General features: G+C 40.8%; 1 protein-coding gene across 1 annotated transcript in view; it reads left to right on the top strand.

Annotated features, from left to right (window-relative positions):
* The first annotated feature begins 1245 nt into the window (after positions 1-1245).
* Positions 1246-25373, top strand: part of LOC126161351 (uncharacterized) — a 185838-nt gene continuing 161710 nt past the window's right edge. The window contains exon 1 of the mRNA XM_049917119.1: positions 1246-1720. Coding sequence (XP_049773076.1) covers positions 1674-1720 — 47 coding nt within the window. The 5' untranslated portion in view covers positions 1246-1673. The remainder of the gene's footprint in view (positions 1721-25373) is intronic.

Raw genomic sequence — 25373 nt, 5'->3', positions numbered from 1 at the left:
TTTATTTGAAACGAAGTGTTTCATTCCGCAATATTGGCTACTTTCAACTTCGTTCAGTTTCAAGCGCAAATTTTCATTTTCTGGGACGAATGACATACACTATAATAAAGAAGCAAACATGAGAATACAGCACTGGACCTCCAAGAATATTGGTATCACGAAAACCACATGAAAAGCTGATTATCAGGTACTTCAGAGTGCATCTGGACATAGAAATGTGCAATTAGAGTGGAATGAAGCATTTTAGTATGGTTTATGAAATTCCGATGCTGTTGGAGTAGCCTCTGATGTCCGGTTCCTTTTATGACACTGTAAGATCTCTTAATGCTATATACGTACGAACATACATAAACATTTACTTGAAGCTAAGTAGGCAAATTTGGTCAGTAGTTTTGAACTAAATATTTTGTTTCAAATATAATGACAGATGTGGCAGATCTGCCTTCTGAGAAAGTGTTTATCCATTACAAGGCACTTGTCTAGTACTTCCTCTAGGCCTGAAGTTATTTCTTAATTTGTGTTTACGTCTTAAATTTATAGAATGCCATTCTATGCTAAATTGTAGACTGGCAGCATACCGTGCTTTATTGTTTTAACTCCCACATGGCTTCATTTATTCCTAGAGTATAATATAAACTGTCATTTGTAGCGTTTCTTTGCCTCACAGACAACCTTGTTAATTTTTTACACATTTTGAAACAGTCTTGAAATTTATTGTCCTTTATTCCTAGGCAACACCGAAACTGTTTTTTTTTTTTTTTTTCAAGAAATTTGTATTCCATCCTATTAGCTTTTTGCAGTGCTGTGTACATGTAAACCTGTTGGAAATGCTACATAGCATTATTGCAGTGTACGAAGTAAAAAAATAAAAAAAATCTGTCAAAGTCACCCTATAGCAAAATGAAAATCTGTCAAAGTCACCCTATAGCAAAATGTTACGGTACCTCGAGCTGTGGAGACTAGTTTTGAAATGATATTTTGCCAAGAACTGATTCCTTATTTGCATCCTTTATCCGGGTGAGATATGATAAAACAATTGCTCTGAGTACAACTTGGTATGTCCTCTCAACAACATGCCGCAGGGCTGCACATGGTCACGTGATGCCCCACGACGCACGAAATTCCACCAGAAATGCGACGAAAAGCGTATGAGCAGAGAAGCACCAAGCACGGACTGCCAACATCATTGTAGCTGCGCATGCGCAGTACAGCCTGTTGGCTGGCGCTGTCTGGTAACTGTTCATACGTACCCGTTAATTTTCACCAGGATCTACGTCATACTGACGAATTTCATGGATTTCACAGTTCAACATTAACAATTAAACATCAAACAATAATGTCTTGGATAATCATGGCTTTGTGAGGACAAAAGGAGGCGGCACACAAAGTTTCATCGTTTGCCTAACTGGCAAGAAATGTGCCTTTTGCATCTCCCAGCCGTTTCGTAACGAATACTTCCCCCCGCCCCCACGCATACACACGTACTTTCTCTTAAAGTATAAACACATTACTGTTCACCACTCTCATCTACCTTGAGCGGCCATTCAATATTGGATTCGCTTTGTCGGTTGTAGCTAATGAGTAGTTTTGTGCAGATGTCAGTTTAATTCCTGTTGACATCCAACTTAAGAGTGAGTGTTATTGTGTTATGGTACTTGAATATTTGTGTTGAAATGACTGATGAAAGAGTTCCTTGTTCAGGGCAGGAGTCTGAGAAAAGGTAGTTTACTATTGTTAATTTCGTAGTTCTCGCTACAAAAAAAAAGTCATTGGTTGCAGATGAGACACTGTTTTTATGCTGCCTTAAAGTTAAGTTATTAATCGAGGTTTGGTGGTTGATTTCATGTGTATTGCACAATCAGTAAGTGTAACAGTACCTGTTTCATTTCACCTATCCAGTCATCTTATTAAAAGTGAAAAATTCGTAAGAACAGAAATTGCACGCTTCGTTTGACCCAAATTTGTGTATGATAAACACGTGTTTATTTAAGATGATGTTCTATCGACTCCGTATTATGAATTTTGTTAGTTTTGGTTTTTTAATTATCTGTATTATTTTTCCTTGTCACCGGAATTACCCCATAGTTTTTTCATGAGACCAATAAGTTTCTTCCATATATTAATGTATGAAGCATTTGTTTTATCTCATAGTTTTTGCCCTATTGTTAAAAACGGTCATTGAAGAGATTCGTGATCATATTCTGTTCTGCCATAGTTATTTTGACGATCATATGTTCCTACTAGGTGATTGTGTAAGATTTGGTTTTACGACAGAATAGCAAGCCTTGCCTTTACTGTCGGCACTATTTATGTTAGTTTTACATCTAGTTGCTTGGTTGCTTGCAGTACTTTGGAATATATATATTTTTTTAATATTTTCTGAAATACTTCAAAGTTTGCATAGTCGCTAGTCTTATGCGGCATGTGCAACCTTCTTCTCGTTTATAGAGAGCAAAACATGTTATATGGAGATGCAGGAAAAGAAAAGCAAACAGCAGTGCCACATACATTCATACATACAGACAAATAACATACATATGTGCTAATTACTACATTCTTTACCAAAGAAATTAGGAATGTAATTAATTCCCACTAAAACAAAATCTCACGGGGTATTGTAAGGGCTGTTAGGTTTGGTTCATTTAGGCTTTGTTTCTACTATATTTTTGTGAACCTTTCGTTTTGTAATGATATTCGTTAAGTGTATTGTTACTGGATCATGGGCTGACAGAACCATTTTTATAACTTCTCTTCTGTACTGAAAATCACATAGATGTGTGAATGTATAATCTATTTTTGTACAGGAGTTTGCTGTTGTATGTGGTGGATCTGATATTCCATTGTTTAAGCCCTATGTTTTCATTTTGTTTGAAAGGTCGCTATTGTTTTTGGAATTGTGGTATATTTATGTCTAAGTCACCTGTAATGTAAGTGTGCAGCTCGTGCTTTGAATGATAGGCCCTAGATAAGACGTGTTTCTGTTTACCTTATTAGAGGCTAATATTGCAGCTCCCCACTTCTGTTACAGTGTAATTTGCGGCAGTAACACTTAAAACTTTGTGCCCATTTAGTCCACATTCTCTTAGAATTTAGTATTAAACTGAGTTCTTTTTGATGAGTTGTAGGTTCTGTAGGATTATTTTTATATTTGAATGTTGTGGTCTTTCAGTTGTGCACAAACCTGGAAGTTTGGCCAAAATTGCTCAAATCTTGGGGCACAAATCACATCAGCAGCAAAAAATCATGGGACAAATCTGGTGCATGAAATGTGTTTGTGTTAGCTGTTCTGCAGTATTTCTTGTCTTTGTGTTCACACTGAATACTAAACTGGTTTATATATGTCGTCGTTCGAGGGAGTTCATTGCCAGATCGGTCACAATATATAGGAGTCACAAATGTTTGTTGCAAGTCAGGATCAAGGAATACAGTGATCAGAATGAGGAGACACCCAGTTATGATTCTAAAAGTCTGTAACAGATACTGGACAATAAATTGAAGTGTTATGGTGTCGGAGGTGTTGTTCTGGCAACTTTTCAGTCTTATCTGGAAAACCGGAGACAAGTGGTATCAATTCAAGGAGCAACATCACAAGAACAAAAGCTGGAATATGGAGTACCCCAAGGGTCCGTCATAGGGCCTCTCCTGTTCCTTATTTATGCCAATGATATGGGTTATAACAATATGTTACAGTTTGCTGATGACACCACCCTTTTTGCCACAGGAAGAACTGCTGCAGAATCACTCCAAGAAACAGATGTACTCTTCCAAAACATTAAAGGATGGTTCATCAAAAATAAAATGAAAATGAATGAAGAAAAAACACAACATCTGATATGCACCCTTAACAACATCGGATGCCATGATAATATGGAGGCTGTCAAACTGTTGGGCTTCATCATAGAAAGGAAACTCACAATGAACGAACACACATTGTACGTGTGCTCCAAGCTCTCCCATGTAATATACGTTCTGAGGAGGTTAAAAGGTGTACTGAGTGACCAATATCTCATAACAGTATATTATGCCCTACTCCATAGCCACATCAATTATGGCCTACTGTTATGGGAACATTCTGCAGGTTGTAAGGATGTGCTAATTCTACAGAAAAAAAGCTTTCAGAATAATCACATCAAGCAAAAGACAGGAGCACTGCAGGCCTATATTCAAGCAGTTAGGAATTATGACAGTCTTCAGCCAGTATGTGTTTTTATGTCTCATCAGCGTGAAAGAAAACCAAGGAGTCTTGAGCATGAGGCAAGATATACACAATCACAATACCCGTAACAAGAGGAGCATCAAAATACCCAGGTGTCGACTGACGGGAACGCAAGACAGCTTTCCAGTGGTTGCCCTAAAGATGTTCAACTCACTGCCCCAAGAAGTGCAATCCCTGCCGCTAGGAACATTCAGAAGGAGAGTAGCACAGGACCTGAAAGAACGCCCATTGTACTCCATTGGTGAATTCTTTAATAGTGACCAAAGTGAATGGACAAACAAGTATTGTTTCTATTAAGTATAAATGTCTAAATTTTGTGAATATTTTTTTAAAATGTGTATATGTAATTATTCTTGATGCAGTCTGTCCACTCATGACTGGTAAACGATACAGATTTAGTAATAAAGTAATAAAGCTGATAGACTTCTGGTAGGGAAGTGAAAATTTCCAGATACTCTGAAACGAAACAGAAGGGACTCCTGTTAATGTATTAGAATATTCGGAGTTTCAAATATGTCTTAAAAATAGGGAGAGATACCATGGATATGTAATTTATATTTAAGAAACGGGGAAATCTCAGAAGAAGAGGTGAAGAGCTGCAGAGATTGTGGTCATTTGCATTGAATTAAACTATCTGAGGTGGGGATAAGAAACCGGGATGTGGAAAATACTAAAAGGAAAAGGAGTAGTTTATATAGTTCTGGTGCAGTTGAAGTAAATAACGGACAATGCTCTGTTACCTTTTGAAGGAAGGGAGCCTAATTCAGCTGTAGTAGAAAGTAACGTGCAGCAGACTGTTTGTAAAAATTTAGTAGATTGGTTGGAAACTAATATTAGTAGTAAAAAAATGAAAAGAAAAAAATAGTTTTGCTGTTAGGCAGCAGTCATGGGAAAATTGTAGGCCAGAAACCCCAGGAAAAGTTAGGATCAGGGTACTATGTCATGAGCATTGTGAAACCTTTGGATAGCTTTGGCTGGGCAATAGAGAATATTGAAGAACTAACTAGGGATAAGAGTGAAAAGTAGAAGCATTAGTAGTTGGAGGAGGAAGAGGAGGCAACAGCTTGGCCTAAATGGAAATGCAGTATCAGGAGTGCCCTAAATATACTGGCTGCAGCGATCTCTCACACAGGTGTGGGGTTTGTTGATGTTCTGTGGTGACATGATCAACTCTGGGTGAGCAAGCTATAAGGTTAGGCCTAACAGGAACTAAGCAGCTTGCTGCTGACTGCACATGGGGCTCACACTGGTTCTTACTAGTCACTGCTGTAGGTAGACAGGTACATACAAGACATGTCTTACATCTCCAGAGTCCACATGAAGAAGGTTGTATGTCAATGTTACTAGCGATATACTTCTTTTGTTAGGTTAATCGCAAATAATAATTAAAAGATTTGTCTGCAAAAATTATAAAAGAGAGATTCCTTGAATTCTTGTTGCATTTTGAAGCTATGTGGAAGTAACAACTCCTGGTCTCACTGAAGACTGCTAAAATGGCTGTCTCAACAAACAATGTGTGTGATTGCATGGGGACAAGTATTTGACACCTTTAATATATGTTTGTCTCCCACAGCTGTGTTATATGCTAACTACCACATAATTAGACTTGTGTAGGATTTGCATCTTCAACATTTGAGAAGACAAGAATGGTGAGTCCATTCAGATATTGACTAAGCACATATGAATACATGAGAAAAAATACGTTTACATTATATTCTCTGTATCTTTCAATAGACTGTTTCATCATAGTTAATACATCAGTACCTGTGCTCTTGACCTAATCTCTAATGCAAAATTTAGCCGTAGAGTACAGTGACGAACGTCGTGTTATTCACCTTGGTGCCTACATCAGAAAGGCGAAGAAGAAGACAGAGAGCTGAATATTGTGTAATAAAACAGACAATGACTGTAATTTCCAGCAGCTGTGCATAAAAACAGTTTGTCCTGTGTCTCAAAAATGTGACTGTATATACAGATAAAAATATTAGTTAGTTTGTTTCATAGATCATTTGCACAATAAATCATAGTGATGTGAAACGTGTCATTTAACAATCACATCACAAATTAATTTCGTAAATATGGCTACACGCTGAATGTATATACAGTTGATTTGTTCCCTCTATATATCAAATTATATTGATGTGAGTTAATAATTCCTAAGCACCACATTTTACACATTACTATAAAAGAATTTCTTCTATGTAATCAAAGTTGTCAAGGAGAAACTTTTGCAGTTTGTTTTCAAATTTTACTTTGCTGTCTAACAGAGATTTTATGCCATTGTGTAAGTTACCAGAAATTTTAGTTGCAGCATTGTGAACTCCTTTTTGTGCTAAATATAACCTTAGTGTGGAGTAATGAATGCCATTTTCCCATGTGGTGTTGTAATTATGTACATAATTATTCATTTTGAAATTCAGTGGATTATTTACAACCACCTTCATTAGGGAATAATTATACTGTGAAGCAGTAGTCAGAATGCCTGACTCCTTGATCAGGTATCTATAAGGTGATAGTGGGTGAGTATCACATATTTTTGTGGCACATTTTTGTACAATGAAGATGAGTTACCCCAGAACATTATTCCACATGAAATAATTTAATGAAAGTAAGCAAAATTTGTCAACTTACTGTTCTCTCCCAAAGATTTGCCATGATTCTAGATGCAAATGTAGCTGTACAAATATGTTTTAGGAGTTCCAAAATGTGCTTTTTCCAGTTTAAATTCTCATCAATATGTACACCTAAGAATTTTGACATTCCACCTATGTTACAATACACCTGAGGGTGACATGAATAACATTTGTTATTCACATAGGTCTTCACATTTTGTACAATATATGCAGTTTCCTAGTTAAAATTAGTAGCTCTTTTTTGATGAATGGAAGAAGTAATAGTTACTTCAGGCTGATCACACCCATACTGAATTATAGTATCCGTGTACATTTGTTTGTTCTACAGCTAAAATGAAGTTGTTACACATCATAATTAGCAATGAGTATCTAGACAGCAACAGACTCACACATGCCCAATACTTAACACTAACACTATAAATGTTGACATAAGATTGTACTTCAGGTGAAGTGTGGGTATTACACAAGACAGCAGCCCTGTAGCAAGTGCTGAAATTGCTGAAGAGTACCTAAATTACCTGCTACACACATAGAACATGAACATTAAATATACATTTTCCATTGTGGTGAGATCTTTCAAGGAAAATATTTTGTTGACAACTACCTGCATAGCAAAAAATGATTATTGTAATAAAATAAGAAAAATCAGAGCTAATACGCAAAGAGTTAATATTTGTTTTTCCCACACATTGTTCCAGAGTGGAATGGTAGAGAAATAGCGAAAATGATTTCATGAATTCTGTCAGGCACTTACATGTGACTAGGAGAGTATTCATGTAGATGTATAATATCTGTTGTAGCTGGTGCAATATTAATTTCACAATATTCAATAAAAATAGTGTTTCTTGTTGTAAGCTCCTATGGTCAGTTTAATGTATTTGCAACTGACACTCAGGACACGGTTTATCATTCCAGGAGTTGCATATTATGTCTTTATTCACAGAACTGTATAGTCATGTAACATTTAAAATTTGCTTCTAAACAGAGTGAGGCATGCAGCAGCAGTGAAAACTGTGTAATTTACATTCCAGCCATACGCTGCTATTGTTATTTGCATAGGCAAGATGTTAAAAGTCAATTCTTTTATCATCCTTCAATCCTAGTAGTGTGCAAAGTTCATGCCAAACTGTGCAGTGTTGGCATCATGGTCATTAAAATGCATCCTGAGTGTCAGTGACAAATAAATTAAATTGAACGTAGTGGCTTACAGTGAGAGATACTATTCTTTTTTTTTATTTTATTTTATTGAATATCATATAGTTAATGTTGAACCAGCTAAGACAGACAATTATACATCTACGTGATTACTCTCCAGTTCACATTCACATCTATTTTCTTACCGTTCCACTTTCAAACAGCTTGGGGTGGGGGAGGGGGGTGGGGGGGAAGAAGAACACTTAAATTTTTCTGCGTGAGATTTGACTTTCAATTTGAATAACAATGACTAAAGCATGAATCAATAAGTTCAGTTGCTGTTTACTGGTGTGTAGCATTCAGCATGTGTTCGAATGATTCCATGACATTTGACAACTTGGATAGTGTTCCACATGAAATCACCAATTTCACATTGGATAACACATGATACACACTTCTTGTCACTAAGGCAACATCTGAGTGCTGAGTAATTTCACATGTTCTACCTGCAGCAGCACAAAGCTTGCATTGTGCACATCATTAAAGCACTGAATAAACAAAAGTAGTTCTGAAAGCATTCCAGTTACATAGTAACCTGAAACTATGCCCCCCCCCCTCCCCCCTTTGGGGGGGCTCTCCACTCTTTGGCGCATTTGTGCTTGGCTACCGCGGGGCCCCAGCCTTTGCAGCATTTTTTCTCTTCTGTGCTGCTTGTCTATCTTCTTGCTGTTTTCTTTCCTCTCCATTGGGGACCATGTCTGGGGTGTTATTGGGAATGTTTGTACTGTCTGTCGCTGACGTAAGAACAGTCTCACCCCTGTTTTTCACTCCCCTTTCCTTTCTTTGTTTCCCTTCTCCTCTCGTTCCTCCACTTCACGTTGGACATTCCTCTTTCTCTTCTTCCCCCATGTGTACTCTGAAGGCCGGCCCACATGTCTGACTTGTAACAGGTGACTGGGTAACATGTAATTCCCAGCCCCGGGTCGACAGGTAGGGTTTGCATGTACCCCCTGGTACAAGCAGGCCCAGTGAGGGGTGATTGCCTAAGCTGCAACCTTCCCAAATAAATTACCAATTGGTCCCTCTGCCAGATGTTCAGGAGGTGTGACCTGAGGTGGATGTGCCCCCTTGTGAAGAGGCCCCCCAGTTGGAAGGAGTGTGCCATTGGAGACGCTGGCAATCATGGGGGATTTTCTCTCAATGAGTTAATCATCTTCCTGATCAATGTGTATGAAACGTAAACATAATGAGGCTAATGATTTAAAGACCCATCCTCCTGCACCACGGTTCCTCGTGATCTCACGTACTGATTGCCATCCCCCCACCCCCGTCTAGCTGTGCAACAAGCCGTCAAACTCTCGCCTCAAGGGATGAAGCCACCAGCTACACAACTGGTAGGCCGTAAATGACAGGAAGAATACTCCCATGAAGACTTCCTCCGTCCCTCCAGCCAAACAACACCTGAGTCTTCCTCTATCCAGAAAGACATGAAGAAGTCCACCAAAGGCAAATGGTCTTCTCCATTGCCAACTCAAAGATCATCTTTGATGGTGTCGCCACGTGATACCTTAGCCCGGCCGGCCTCAGTGTCGCCAACATGCTCCACCAACTGTTTTTCAGCGTTGGACTTTACAGACTGACTGCACCAGCAAACTGGTGCTTCTGTGGACTCCATGGAGCAGGATCGTCCTGCTTTTGTGCCCTATAGTAACAACTCTTCACTGGCTGTTACTAAGCAGCCGCTGGGGTGACACCCTCACATCTCTTCCTCATCATGACTCTCATCCAATGGAACATTCGCAGCCTTTGGACCCCCAAAGAGGATTTACTGCTGCTTTTAGCATCACAGCATCTCTTTGTACTCTGCCTTCAGGAAACGAAATTGCACCCTCACAACTGCTTCGAGCTTTCACATTTCTTACCAATTCGTTTTGACCTTCTCCCTGAGGTCAGCATCCCATCTCATGGAGGTGTCATGCTGCTCATACAGGATGACATTCATAGTCAGCCCATCTCCCTGACTACCCATTTTCAAGCTGTAGAAGTTAGCCTTTTCCTTCCCCACCTGATTTTTTCCCTTTCTACCATTTATGTCCCTCCATCATTCGATGTCACCATGGCAGACTTCCTTCAGCTAATTGGGCAGTTTCCTCCCCCATTTTTGCTACTCAGTCACTTTAATGTAAATCATCCCTTTTGGGTTTTCGCAGGACCAGTCAGAGGTGTCCTCTTAGCTGACATTCTTAACCAACTTAACCTCTTCTGCCTTAACACAGGAGCACACACTTTCCTTTCTGACTTCTCACATGCCTATTCCCATTTGGACCTATCCTTCTGCACTGCCCAGCTTGACCATCATCTTGAGTGGTCCATTCTTTCTGACACCTACTCGAGCAACCATTCCCCGTGCGCTATCCGTTTGCTGCCCTCTACCCCATCCACATGAATTCCCAAATGGCAGCTTACTAAGGCTGACTGGCAGCTTTATTTCTCCCTGGCGACCTTTGCAGAGCAAGATTTCCACAGTTGTGATGACCAGATGGAATATCTCACAAATGTTATCCTTACTGCTGCAGAACGTCCCATTCCTTGCACTTCCTCTTTATCACGCCGTGTCCCAGACCCTTGGTGGACTGAGGCATGCCACAACGCAATTCGCCCACGGAGACGTGCTCTCTGCGTTTTTAACCGTCATCCTACGATGGCAAACTGCATTCATTATAAACAGATGTGTGCAAAGTGTCGACCCGTTCTTCGGGATAGCAAAAGAGCTAGCTGGATTTCATTCACTTGATCTTTTAAGAGTTCCACCCCTTCCTCAATCATGTGGGCCAACCTCCGACGGCTGTCTGGGACCAAGATCCATTCCTCAATTTCTGTCCTGACAGTAGCAGACGATGTCATCATAGATGCTATTGATATATCCAACACCATGGGCCGTCATTTTGCAGAAGTTTTAAGATTTTCCCACTATCACCCTGCCTTCCTCCATCGGAAACGAGTGGAGGAGGCTTGGGCGATACCCTTCCCTTCTCTGAATCGTGAACGGAGGAGGCTCGGGCGTATACCCTTCCCTTCACTGAAATGTGAGAGGAGGAGGCTCGGGCAATACCCTTCTCTTCACCGAATCGTGAGTGCTACAATGCCGGCATTACTATGAGGGGCCAGATCATGCTCTCAATACATCACAGTCCTCCGCCCCAGAGCTAGACGCCATCCACATTCAGATGTTTCAGCAGCTTTCTCTTGCGGGCAAGTGCTTTCTGCTTAACAAGGGCACATTTCCCGGATGCTGGCATGAAGCCACTGTCACACCTGTACCTAAACCCGGTAAGGACAAAAATCTTCCTTCTAGCTACCGCCCCATCTACCTTACCAGCTGCATTTGCAAGGTGATGGAACCTATGATTCGTGCCCGGCTGGTATGGTGGCTCAAGTCCTGCAATTTACTGACGAGTGCACAGTGTGGATTTCAAGTGCGGCGTTCTGCAGTTGACCATCTTATTACTTTGCCCACCCGTGTCATGAATGGTTTTCTGCGGAAATCCCAGACTGTGGCCGTGTTTTTCGATTTGGAGGTCTATGACACCTGCTGGAGAGCTGGTATCCTCTATCCTCGTTACACGTGGGGCTCCCGTCGCCGCCTGCCCTGTTTCTTTCAGGCATTTTTAAATCGACAATGGCGTTCGCTTCTTCACTTACAAAACCATCTTTATGAATTTCTGGCAACACAATTAGTTTCTCCCTCCATCATTACATCTTGGTCCTGTTGCTCATCCATTCATTGAAACTACAAAATTCCTGGGGCTCATGGTTGATAGGAAACTCTCTTGGTCCTCTTGGTGACTTATCTGGCAGCCCGCTGTATGCGGTACCTCAATGTCCTATGTGTCCTCAATGGTACTTCCTTAGGTGCTGATCGAACCACCTTCTTCCCTTTGTACCGGCCCCTTGTCCGTTTTAAACTCGGCTATGGGTGCTTTGTTTATGCGTCCGCATGTCCATCCCTCTTACGCCATCTCAACACTATCCACCAACATGATATCCTTTTGGCCATGGGTGCCTTTTACACTAGCCAGCTTGTGAGTCTGTATGCTGAAGCTGCTGAACTACCAATGTTCTACTGCTGTGACTTTCTCCTCAGCATTTTTACATGCCATTTGCCTGCTATGCGTGGCCATCCATCCTGTGCATCCTTTTTTGATGACTCCTTTGATCGCCAATATGGGGCACGTCTCTCTTCTCTGTTACCTCCTGGAGTCTGATTTTGGTACTTGCTACGGTGGCTTAACTTCACACTACTTGCAACTTCCCTGGTGGGTGTGAACCCTTCACCACCTTGGCTTTGTGAAGTGGCCCATGTTAATCTTGGCCTTTATTCACTTCCTAAGGGCACTACTCCAGCCTCGGTCGATCACCTTCAGTTTCACGATGTTTGCATAGAACTGATGGCTCTCAGACTGACCGTGGGGTCATGTGTTCCTTCGTCATTGGCACCCGTGTCTTTCGATATTGGCTTCTGGCACACTGCTCAGTATTTACATCCGGCGACACAGCCTTTTCAGTTGTGTCCTCTGCTCAGACTTGCTTAGCGCCCTTCAAAGTCTATGTGCGCTGTACACTGCCCAATCCGTAGTGCAGCAGGTCCAGGAAAACTGTCACTTGCACACTCTTGGTGGAGTCAGTGTGATGTTTCTGTGGGTTCCTGGTCATGTCAGTCTGCCAGGAAACGAGGCTGCAATCCTCGTGCCTCTGCCCGCTAGTTCCCATATTCCCTCAGATCATCTCTATGTTGCCATCTGTCAGGAGGTGGTGTCCCTTTGGCAGCTTATTAAGCCTCTCCCAGCAGCTTGGATGACCACCTCTCAGCCCTCCTGCAGGGAAGAGGTCATTTTAACTAGGCTGCTTATTGAGCACTGTCTGTTTAGCCATTGTCATTTGATAAGTGGCGCTACCCCACCACTTTGTACACATTGCGCCCAAGTTTAAATTGTCCACCGCCATGCCCATTTTTTAACCATTTACATTCCCGCTTGGGTTTGCTGTCTGACTTATTGGCCGTTTTAGCAAATGATGCACGAGCTATCGACCACATTTTACTTTTTACCCTCCAAAGCAAAATGGCGAAGCCCATTTAATTTTTACTTTTGGACCTCCATTTCTGTAAGCTGTCTTTTTTAGCCCTTTTTACACGTGCCTGTTTTTAGCTGTCTTCTATTAAATCAGTTGGGACTGATGTATAGTCATTTTTTTTAACTCCTCTCTGTCTTCATATTCTATAGTTTTGACTTGAGCGCGTATGTTCCCAGTTGTTTTTTGCACCCACAAACAAAACAGAACTAAACAATCGGACTATGCATGTGTGTTTTGCATATGGAGTAGTTTAATACATATTACCTGCAGCTTACATCAAGTTACAAATGCCGTCACCATAGCTGACTGATAAATGTATTCAACACACACATGACCTGAATCAAAAGTAGAAGACAATACTTTTCTGCCATCAACATGTCAAATCCCTGCAAATAACTATTAGAGCCTGTCAGGAGAAGAGTGTATCGAAGTGCTGAAAAAATTCATGTTAGTTGGAAACATGACAGTGGCCATAAATGCATTTCTCATCAGATAATATCCTGTTTCTAGTCATATGAAGTAAAATTGCCCATTTATAGACACAACCTGGATCAGACTGCACGAGTACCAGATACATGGCAAATATATCAGAATTCTGTGTCAGATATCACTGAAATGTGACTGTAATAGTCTCTCAAGACTAGCATATTACAAGTGAAAATTTTGTCTTATACCTAATACACATAGACTGAAATTAAACAATGGAAAATCCAGGATGGTATGTAACAATACTACTGCTCGTCTTACCTTGAAATGAGAAATGTCCTGACCATATCCTTCCCACCCCTCCCACAGTGGTATTCCGCCATCCACCGAACCTATACAATATACTCATCCATCCTTACACAACCCCTACTCCCAACCCCTTACCTCATGGCTCATACACCTGTAATAGACTTAGACACAAGACCTGTCCCATACATCCTCCCACCATCACCACCTACTCCGGTCCGGTCACTAACATCACCTATCCCATCAAAGGCCTGTGAAACCAGTCATGTTGTCAACAAGCTGAGCTGCAACAACTGTGCTGCATTCTGTGTGGGTGTGACAACCAACAAGCTGTCTGTCTGTATGAGTGGCCACTGACAAACTATGACCAAGAAGCAAGTGGACCACCTTGTTCCTGAACATGCTGCCAAACATTACATTCTTCATTTCAATGACTGCTTCACAGCCTGCGTCATGTGGATCCTTCCGACCAACACCAGCTTTTCTGAATTGTGCAGGTGGAAACTTCCCTGCAATACATCCTACGCTCCCTTAACCCTCCTGGCCTCAATCTTCATTAGTCACTGTCCTCACCCATCCAGCCCCTTCCCTGTTCCAATTCCAGCACTACACAGCCCTCATTCCACCATCTCACCAAGTCTTTTTACTTGTCTTCTTTCCCAATACTCTCCCCCTCCCCACCTCTCCCATCCTCCATCTAACCTGCAGCGCTTCACTGTTCCCCATCGCCTCCATACTATTTCTCACCCTCCCCACCCCAGCTTCCTCCTTAACCGCCACCCAGTCATCACTCCCATCGTGCACTGGTGCTGCTGCTTGTAGTGTGGTTTCAGTTGCCTGAGACTGCAGTCATGTGTGTGAGTTGCGTTTGTGCGTGCATGTGTGCACGTGTGTGTGTGTGTGTGTGTGTGTGTGTGTGTGTGTGTGTGTGTGTGTGTGTTTGTTGTCTATTGTTGATGAAGGTCTTAATGGCCGAAAGCTTTATTTGTGACAGTTTTTTTTTTTTTTTGTTGTGTCAATCTGTGACAAAGCATCTCTGCTATATGGTGAGTAGCAACACATAGACTAAAAATATTTTATACACACACACACACACACACACACACACACACACACACACACACCTGTGTCAATGTTGTTAAACGTGTGTCTACAAATGACATACATAGAAATGTAATGGTATTAACTCCACACATAAATTCTGTTGTATGATATGTATACAGCCCCTGTCTGTCCATACGTCACTTGTGGAAAGTTTTAAATTGTGAAAGGGGTATAGCCCCTTCACCCTTCCTGATTCAGGATAAACTAGCATATAGCTGCCTGAGTTTGGTATTTTGGCCACCGCGTAAGGGTGTAATAAAATGGCAACAAAGACATATATGTCTTCTGGCCCTTAAATTAATATTTTTCATCTCCTTGGAGAGTACTGACTGCTCGGGCCGTGGAACATTTTAAGAGGCATGGCAGTATGTTTTGTATGGGTAATAATAAAGTGAACACTCCTGGGCTCTGGTTATTCTGTCGCATTTAGCGAGCACTGCAAAATGATCAGTAGCTGCTGTAGGTCAGATTATTGGGTAGCATGAAGACGATCAGACATTGCATTTTTGGACAGATGGCTTCGTGCATATTGGTGCCCTGATTTTCTTTGCATGGCTGGCCAGAATCAGTGAGCTCACCAACAAGTCACATTTCCATTCCTCGATAGAATTTGGCATGGTCCATAGCAGCTGTAACTCCAACCTACACTGGCATGCAGCATGGCAGTGGAGAGGTCTGTTATTGCATACCCTTTGACCAAAAAATGTATCCTTGCTGTAGACAGCCACAAAATGTGCGTTAATTCTGTGCTGCTTCATTCTTTCCATAATCCAGACAAATACATACACTCTTTTCAAAGGAAAGGTACACAATTGGTAAAAGTGGACTGTGTATTTAACAGTGCATCGTGAGACACAGTTACAAGTATGTCTGAGCGGCGTGGCAGTCATAGTCACTCTGATCTGGCTGTCCTATTGTGTCGAAGGCTGGTACAATTTCTTACATCCAGCAACAGTGACCAGTCACTGCTGCACTCTTGTGAGGGAACTTTGCCCCAATGCAGAACATTTCACCCATCTACTTTACATAAATTGCACAAATACAATTAATCATACCTAGTACAAGTTAGCTCATACAAACAAGCAGATAAATGATTGAAAAAAATCATGCCCATTGTGCACAAAAGAAACACAAGTTCAGATAGTAAATGAATTATTATGAGCACTAGAGTCTATGTTTCGTATGGAACAATACAGATATTCGAGAATGGTAGTTATAGGTTCCTGTTGCTGTGTCTCACTGAAAAAACTCTCACCAAACCATCACCATTAGGTTGTGTGCAAACGACTCCAGATTGCTACACAAGAGGTGGCAATTTGTCTTCCTTCAAGAGAACCACTATACCTGGCTGTAGATTGTCTTTCATTGATGACCAAATAGTTATTTGCTGCAGGTGTGATAGGTAGTCCTTTGATCATCAATTCCACAGGTACTGCTTACACTGCTGGATGAGCTGCCATCTTGACAACACAGATGATGGCTCTGAAAGCAAACCTGGCTCTGGGACTGTTGTCAAAGGTTCACCAATCAGAAAATGGCCTAGAGTAAGATTTGAGAATTCATCTGGGTTATCAGGATATTACATAATGGATTGGGAACTAAAAAAAAACTTAATCAAATGTTAGAAGTGTGTATAATTTTTTAGGTGTCAACAATTGGTTCCCATGATCCTCTTTAAATGTGTCTTGAAGGATTTTATACTCGCTTCCCATAGTCCACCACGTGTGGCACCTGAGGTGGGATACAATGGCACAGTATCCCATTCTGTGATACATAATTCTGGATTTGTGTAGTGTGGGACTGAGAGCTGAACAGTTTGTGCAGTTCGTGTGGCTCGTTCCTCGCTCTCACGGACGTCTTCCCATTGTCACTGTAAACATTTGTGCAGACACCTCGTTGTGAAATAAATCTTCAAAGAGCAGTAATGGGAGGTTGAGAGGATGGATCAGTGACAAGCTCTATTTGTACTACCCTTGTTGCCATTCAAACAAACAAGGAAATTTAGACCTTCACCCTAGTTTTGCAGCTCCATCCTCCCTCCCTGACATATGCTGGCCACCCATACTCAACTCGACAATTGAGGGAAAGTCTGCTTTGTTCAACTGGGATTGAACCTCAGTGGTTGCCTTCAAGTGACGACAAGGAAGGCACTTGCAAATTATTTGCTTGATTATCGATTTTCGGTTGAGTATACGATACTGTTGTCTCAGGCTTCTTAACAGGAGTTGAGGTCCTGTGTACAACAAACAAAGATGCTCCTTCATGACTATTGATTTAGTTACTGATGCTTAGGAGGAAGAATCATGGTGTGCTTCTGATTAAGAAACCTTTGACTGTTACAATGTGCTGCCCATCCTTAGCAGCTGTTCCTCATTCAGGAAAGGATGAAGTGATACAAGTGATCATTTCTTGGAGAGTGTTTGGCTGTATATTGTAGTTGTTCTATCTGCTTCCAATAGTCTTGCTATTGCGCCTTATGAATGAATGCCTTTGCTGCTTTGTGAAGTTCTCATGCAGTCAGGTTTCCTCTGAATGGTTTTTATAAAATACTTCTCAAATGCACAGAAACAGACTTCATTTCTTTTTGCTGCCAGAACTGTTCGACATGAATGTTAAGGTGGTCTCTGCGTGCAAGGTATGACAGTACCTTTCGTGCACTGGACTTGATTCAATGAGGTGGTATCGTTCTTGACACAATCGTACAGACATGTGTCCTGTAAGGTTGGGTGTTTGTCTATCTTTAGCTGACCAGGATTCAACATGTGAAAAAATATCAATGCTCCAAGTAGAAGATCAATCTCACCATGATCTGAATGATGAATCTGATAACCTCTTATGCTTACGAAGTTACCAGGTGGCAATTTTAAAGGATACTGTTGGGAGTGGTCCTGTGATACGTGGCAGTAATGCACAGACAGCAGATGTGTGATAGTACATTTTGACAAAATATACAGCTCACAAATGTGTGACACTTCAATGGTTTGAGGCTCCACTGATGCCTGCTATTGGAATCGTATTCACGAACCATGGACGTTGCTATTGGTGGGGAGGCTTGCATGCCTCACCGATACAGGTAGTCATACCATAGGTGCAATCGCAATGATGGGGTATCTGTTGAGAGGTCAGACAAATGTGTGGTTCCCGAAGAGGGGCACCAGCCTTTTCAGCAGTTGCAGGGGCAACAGTCCGGATGATTGACTGATCTGGCCTTGTAACATTAACAAAAATGGCCTTGCTGTGCTGGTTCTGTGAACCGCTGAAAGGAAGGGGAAACCACAGCCATAAGTTTTCTCGAGGGCATGCATCATTACTGTATGGTTAAATGAAGATAGCGTCCTCTTGGGTAAAATATCTTGGAGGTAAAATAGTCCCCCATTCGTATCTTCGGGTGGGGCAACTCCAGAAGACGTCGTTATCAGAGGAAACAAAACTGACATTCTGCGGATCGGAGTGTGAAGTGTCAGATCTCTTAATTGGGCAGGCAGGTTAGAAAATTTAAAAAGGGAAATGGATAGGTTTAAGTTAGATATAGTGGGAATTAGTGAAGTTCAGTGGTAGGAGGAACAAGACTTCTGGTAAGGTGAATACAGTGTTCTAAATAGAAAATAAAGTAGTGGTAATGCAGGACCGGGTTTAATAATCGAGAAAAAAAAGATCGTGGGTAAGCTACTACTAACAATATAGTGAATGCATCATTGTAGCCTAGATAGACACAGACACGAAGCCCATGCCTACCACAGTAGTACAAGTTTATACGCCAACAAGGTCTGCAGATCATGAAGAGATTGCAGAAATGTATGATGAGATAAAAGAAATTATTCAGATAGTGAAGGGAGATGAAAATTTAATAGTCATAGGGGTATGATGAGAGAAAGGAAATGATTCATGTAGTGCAGGAAGACGAAAATTTAATAGTTATAGAGGACTGGAATTTGATAGTAGGAAAGGGAAGAAAAGAAAAGTAGTAGGTGAATATGGAATGGGGGTGAAGAATGAAAGAGGAAGCCACATGGTAGTATTTTGCACAGAGCTTAACTTAATCATAGCTAACACTTGGTTTAAGAATCATGAAAGAAGGTCGTATACATGCAAGAGGCCTGGAGGCATTGGGAGGTTCCAGATAGAATATATAATGGTAAGACAGAGATTTAGGAACCAGGTTTTAAATCGTAAGATATTTCCAAGGCCAGATGTGAACGCTGACCACAATCTATTGGTTATGAACTGTCTGTAGATTAAAACTGAAGAAACTGCAAAAAGGTAAAATTCAAAGGAAATGGGACCTAGATAAACTGAAAGAATCAGAGGTTTTAGAGTGTTAGAGAGAGAGCATTAGGGAACGATTGACAAGAACGGAGGAAAGAAATACAGTAGAAGAAGAATGGGTTGCATTGAGAGATGAAATAGTAAAGGCAGCAGAGGATCAAGTAGGTAAAAAGATGAGTGTGGTGTCACCGCCAGACACCACACTTGCTAGGTGGTAGCCTTTAAATAGGCCGCGGTCCGTTAGTATACGGCGGAACCGCGTGTCGCCACTATCTGTGATTGCAGACCGAGCGCCGCCACACGGCAGGTCTAGAGACACTTCCTAGCACTCGCCCAGTTGTTCAACCGACTTTGCTAGCGATGGTCCACTGACAAATTACGCTCTCATTTGCCGAGACGATAGTTAGCATAGCCTTCAGCTACGTCATTTGCCACGACCTAGCAAGGTGCCATTGCCAGTTACTATTGATATTATGAATAATGTACCATCAAGAGCGATGTTCACCATTTATGGATTAAAGTTAAGTATTCCAGCAGCAACGTACGTTTTTTGCTAAAGTCTAATTTCCTTGACCTGTTCCAGACCTCACGCCAGTCTGTGTGAGCTAAAACGCGTGCCTTTCGGCTTCCTCTAGTATACCGGGTTGGCTCTCTTGCCAACCCACAACAATGAGTGCTAGTAGAAATCCTTGGGTAACAAAAGAGATACTGAATTTAATTGATGAAAGGAGAAAATATAAAAAATGAAGAAATACAAACGTCTCAAAAATGAGATCAAGTAGAAGTACAAAATGGCTAAGCAGGGATGGCTACAAGACAAAAGTAAGGATGTAAAGGCATATATCACTAGGGGGTAAGATAGGTACAGCCTACAGGAAAATTAGAGAGACCTTTGGGGAAAAGAGAACCACTCATATGAATATCAAGAGCTCAGATGGAAAACCAGTTTTAAGCAAAGAAGGGAAAGCAGAAAGGTGGAAGAAGTACATAGAGGGCCTATTCAAGGGCAAAGTACTTGAGGGCAGTATTATGGAAATGGAAGAGGGCTAGATGAAGATGGAATGGGAGATATGGTACTGAGTGAAGAGTTTGACAGAGCACTGAAAGATCTGAGTCGAAACAAGGCCCTGAGAATAAACAACATTGTATTAGAACTACTGATAGTCTTGGGAGAGCCATTCGTGACAAAACTCTACCATCTAGTGAGCAAGATGTATGAGACACGTGTAATACCTTCAGGCTTCAAGAAAAATATAATAATTTCAATCTCAAAGGTAGCAGGTGTTGACAGGTGTGAAAATTATCCTATCAGTTTAATAAGTCATAGTTGGAGCATTTGTAGACTTAGAGAAAGCTTTTGACAATGTTGAGTGGAATACTCTCTTTAAATTTTTGAATGTGGCAGGGGTAAAATACAGGGATCTAAAGGCTATTTACAATTTGTACAGGAACGAGATGGCAGTTATAAGAGTCGAGGGGCATGAAAGGGAAGCAGTGGTTGGGAAGGGAGTGAGACAGGGTTGTAGCCTCTCCCCGATGTTGTTCAATCTGTATATTGAGCAAGCAGTAAAGGAAACAAAAGAAAAAATTGGAGTAGAAATTAAAATCCATGGAGAAGAAATCAAGGTTTGCCAATGACATTTTAATTCTATCAGAGACAGCAAAGGATCTGGAAGAGAATTCGAATGGAATGGACAGTGTCTCGAAAGGAGGATATAAGATGAACATAAACAAAAGCAAAATGAGGATAATGGAATGTAGTCAAATTAAATCAGGTGATGCTGAGGGAATTAGATTAGGAAATGACACACTTACAGTGGTAGATGAGTTTTATGGTTTGGGGAGCAAAGTAACTGATGATGGTCGAAGTAGAGAGGATATAAAATGTAGACTGGCTATGTCAAGGAATGCATTTCTGAAGAAGAGAGATTTGTTAACTTCGAGTATAGATTTAAGTGTCAGGAACTCTTTTTCTGAAAGTATTTATATGGGGTGTAGTCATGTATGGAAGTGAAACATGGACGATAAATACTTTAGACAAGAAGAGAATAGAAGCTCTAAAAATGTGGTGCTACAGAAGAATGCTGAAAATTAGATGGGTAGATTACATAACTAATGAGGAAGTATTGAATTGAATTGGGGAGAAGAGAAATTTGTGGCACAACCTGACTAAAAGAAGAGATTGATTGGTAGGACACTTTCTGAAGCAAGGGATCGCCAATTTAGTTCTGGAGGGAAGTGTGGAGGGTAAAAATCGTAGAGGGGGGGATCAACAGATGAATACACTAAGCAGCATCAGAAGGATGTAGGTTGCAGTAGCTACTCAGAGTTGAAGAAGCCTGCATAGGATAGATTAGCATGGAGAGCTGCATCAAACCAGTCTCTGGACTGAAGACCACAACAGCTGTAGCCCCATCAGATCTGCTAAACTCTCACACATGAAGTTCATTAATAAGCCACTGTCAAGAAGTGCTGTGCATTGGGGCACCTTAACATATTTGTTGGCTACATTTATAAGGGCAGTTGATAACAGCACTTCTGCACACTGGTGGTTTCCTTTAAATATGCATTATGTTTGCTGTTGTGTTACATTCACATCTTGCTCTCTATCGACACTGTAACTGACTTGTTCCTTGTGCAGTAGCATATTGTGGTACCTGCTATAAATGGTGGCAGCTGCGGTGTGACATTCTTTTGCCTATGATTCTTAATCAGACACTTGAAATGTAGCTTTTGTCTTATCACAAAGTGTATCATGCTTGCAATATTGCTGTCTTTGAACTTAGGACACAAACTTAGCTTGTGTGTTGAATTACAAAATTCACAGTTGGATGGTGAGAGAAGTTCACTGAGAATTGTACGCGCAAATGCTGACTTGCCTGGCCTCAGTAGCTTTCAGATTTCTCATTAACTTGTTGATCAGCATCTGTAAGTTCTTGGCAGATTCAGTTTTGACATTTGGCATGGGTTCAGGAGTTATTTTGTACACAAATCAATAAATAACTTGGGATTTTTGTACCTTTGAACTATCAGTCCCATGCAATCTTAGTTACTTTCTGTAACCGACAAGTTTTCAATCAGCTTACGAGGTTCACCAGACTCAGATGACAACAAATGATAATACTGCTGGACATCAGTTAAAGCATCATTGCTAATAACCAGTGCCTTAAAGGTATTGAAAAAATTCATGAATTCTGCAATGTTACCATTGAATTTTGGCAATGAAATTGCTGGGAGCTTTATTTCTTGTGAGCAAAGTGAACTTGTGGAGAGAGGTGGTACCACAACACTCGACTAGAGTAATGTCGTTAGCTTTGATTCTATACCTAAGCATAACTTTCATGAACATATTTTTCAAAGTATCACTGGAAGTTATACTGGAGCTCATTGAACAGTTCTTTCCGTAACCTTTCCTGAACACCTCTTGACCAGGGCTTGGCGAACAAGGACCATTCAAATTCGTCATATATTTTTAGGTATCTGCAGCATCTGTGGCTCAGAGAGTGGCGTTGCTTTGCATGAATCTGCTGCCAAATTTTATCTTTTGTATCTCACTCCACAAGTGAGACAGTATCCCATATAAGGATCGAATAAATAGCATAGGATTGGTGGATTTTTTGTCTGGAGTAAATATGCTAAATTGCCTGTTGTGAATCTTTTTTTTAAAAAAAATACTAAGACTGTGTTAGGAATGAGGCAGAGGAGTAATGCCTAGTCCGGACATAGGAGTATTTGTTGCAACATTAGGTAGCACCCCAGTACTTGGCCCAGCTTGCAGCACAAAAATACTGATGGGACCGGACACCTTGTTAGCTTCCATAATAGATAAGCTGTCACTCTCTTTCACTTGCCTGATTTGTATTATATCCTGTTTGATTGTGGTTACTTCTTTCATCACAGACTCACACCACTCCCTGATATCAGTAGTGATGGAATCTTTCACACACATCAAGCTTTCTTTGTTTGTGCCAAAGTTGCTTGGCTATAAGCTGGAAAAACATTTTTGGGTTTGTTTTTTATGCGGAATGAAGACTCACTCTGCACTCGTTGTTGTTGCTGCCAGTGGCAGAACTTTTCCTCTGTTGTCTCGTTAATCTGTTTGATAATTGAATAGTACTGCAATTATTTTCTCTTGTTCAGTTTCAAGACCTTGTAGCTTTCCTACCAGTTCGATCTGCACTTTCGTATTATCCTAGTTGATTTGTTCTCAAGTGCGTGCCATTCCATTAACTTGCATTATTAATTTAGTTTGCATCATGGACAATTCTTCCTGAGCACATACAATTTCATCAATTCTTAATACTAGTTCTGATTTGGTCTGTTCGTGTGTTCTTAGAACAGTACTCATTGCTACTCTCAGCGTTTCGAGTTTTTTCAATGTCTCATCAATCTGACCAGTGGGGTTTGTGTTTAGTTGCTAATTGTCAGTATCAAACTGTTTTGTGAATAGTAATTGGAGAACAAATAATATGCACAAAATAATAATAAATTATCTAGCTATACAAACACAGTCTACAATACTTGATTTTTACATAATAAATATTATTGCTGTAACCAGTTACCACATAACGGCTTCCAGTTATGAAACAAAACCTAGTGTTGATATGTGTGTTAAAAGCTAGGTGCCCAAAAAAGCTGCGATTGCATGCACTACTGCTACCATTAGGCAACAGCAATGAAGATTTAAACCTGAAAAATATTCTACATACATTTTGATTTTATATGAAAATTTTTGGTGTTACCAGAAACTGCTAAAATGGTTCTCTCAACCATACATGTGATCGTGTAGACACAAATATTTGACAATGTTACCTTTTTAGATGTCTATCTCCCACAGCAGTATTGTGCATGGACTGCCACATAATTGGATTTATGTAGGATTTGCATCTTTAACATTTAAGAAGACAAGAATGGTGAGTGCATTCAGATATTAACTCACTACAAATGAATACTATCACAGGCAACTATGCAGGAAAAGACAAATTACTAATTGCAGTGAAGAAGACACGTGACGTTGCAGACAGGCACAATTAAAAGACACTTACATAAGATTTTGGCCACACCTTCATCAACACACACACACACACACACACACACACACACACACATGCAAAAAAGCACACCCAGTGCACCTGATACTGTCAACTCCAGTGTCTCAGACTGGAATGCCAGTTGTGCCTGTCTGCAACTTAACATCATGAGTATTATTTTTACATTATATTCGTCTGTATCTTTCAATAAATCAGTGGCATAGTCGCTGGAAGATGGGAGTTTTTCAAGTTCAAAGACAGGGGAACCTAAGACCAGAAATGCCTTACAATTGAAAGAAGAAGCAGTTCTTCAGGGCATCAAGATTTTACGTACCAGAGAAGTAGTTAAATAAGAAGACAGTGATAATGAACCCTATTATGGCTTTGACAGTGATTCAGTAGAAATTGAAGCACAAGACGTGGCTTATGAGACTGAAAACATACCTCGAAGGTCACATAGAGAACCAAAACCCATGACAGGGCTTGATCGTGTTACTTACTATTTGAAAGGAGGACTTCCAAGTGAAGACATTGATGTCAAGCTTTGGAAGGGGCAAAAAATGAATGGAGAAAAAGCAATGAAGAAAGAATTCTCATCTCTAGTTCGTAATAACACATTTGAAGAAGTAGAGCTACCCAGGGGGAACAAACCACACGAGACTTAAGTGGGTGTTAAAAATAAAACCTGGAACTAGCAGTACACCAGGAACATTTAAGACACACCTAGTGGTAAAAGGATGCACTCAAGTTCAAGGTGTGATTATCAGGAAACCTTTGTACCAGTGGTCAAGCATGCATCCATTAGATATCTCTTGTCTATGACAGCTCGAGATGACCTGGAGATCGACCTTGTTGACATCACTACTGCTTATCTCTATGGAGACTTAAATGAAGAAATTTATGTCATTCCACTAGAAAATTTTGAAACTCCTGGAAAAGTATGGAGACTGAAGAAAGCTGTTTATGGTCTCAAAACAGGCTGGTAGGAACTGGAATCAAACAATTGATGAAGTGTTGAGAAAACTGAAATTGGACAGATTAAACACTGATCCATGTATTTGTTTTAACAGAGACGGCACCAAAGTAGTCATAACTTTATATGTCGATGATGTGTTATTATTCTCA

This window comes from Schistocerca cancellata, chromosome 2, assembly GCF_023864275.1.
Source record: "Schistocerca cancellata isolate TAMUIC-IGC-003103 chromosome 2, iqSchCanc2.1, whole genome shotgun sequence".
NCBI lineage: Eukaryota > Metazoa > Arthropoda > Insecta > Orthoptera > Acrididae > Schistocerca > Schistocerca cancellata.
Note: the sequence above shows the minus strand (reverse complement) of the source record. Positions and strands in the feature narration are given on the sequence as shown.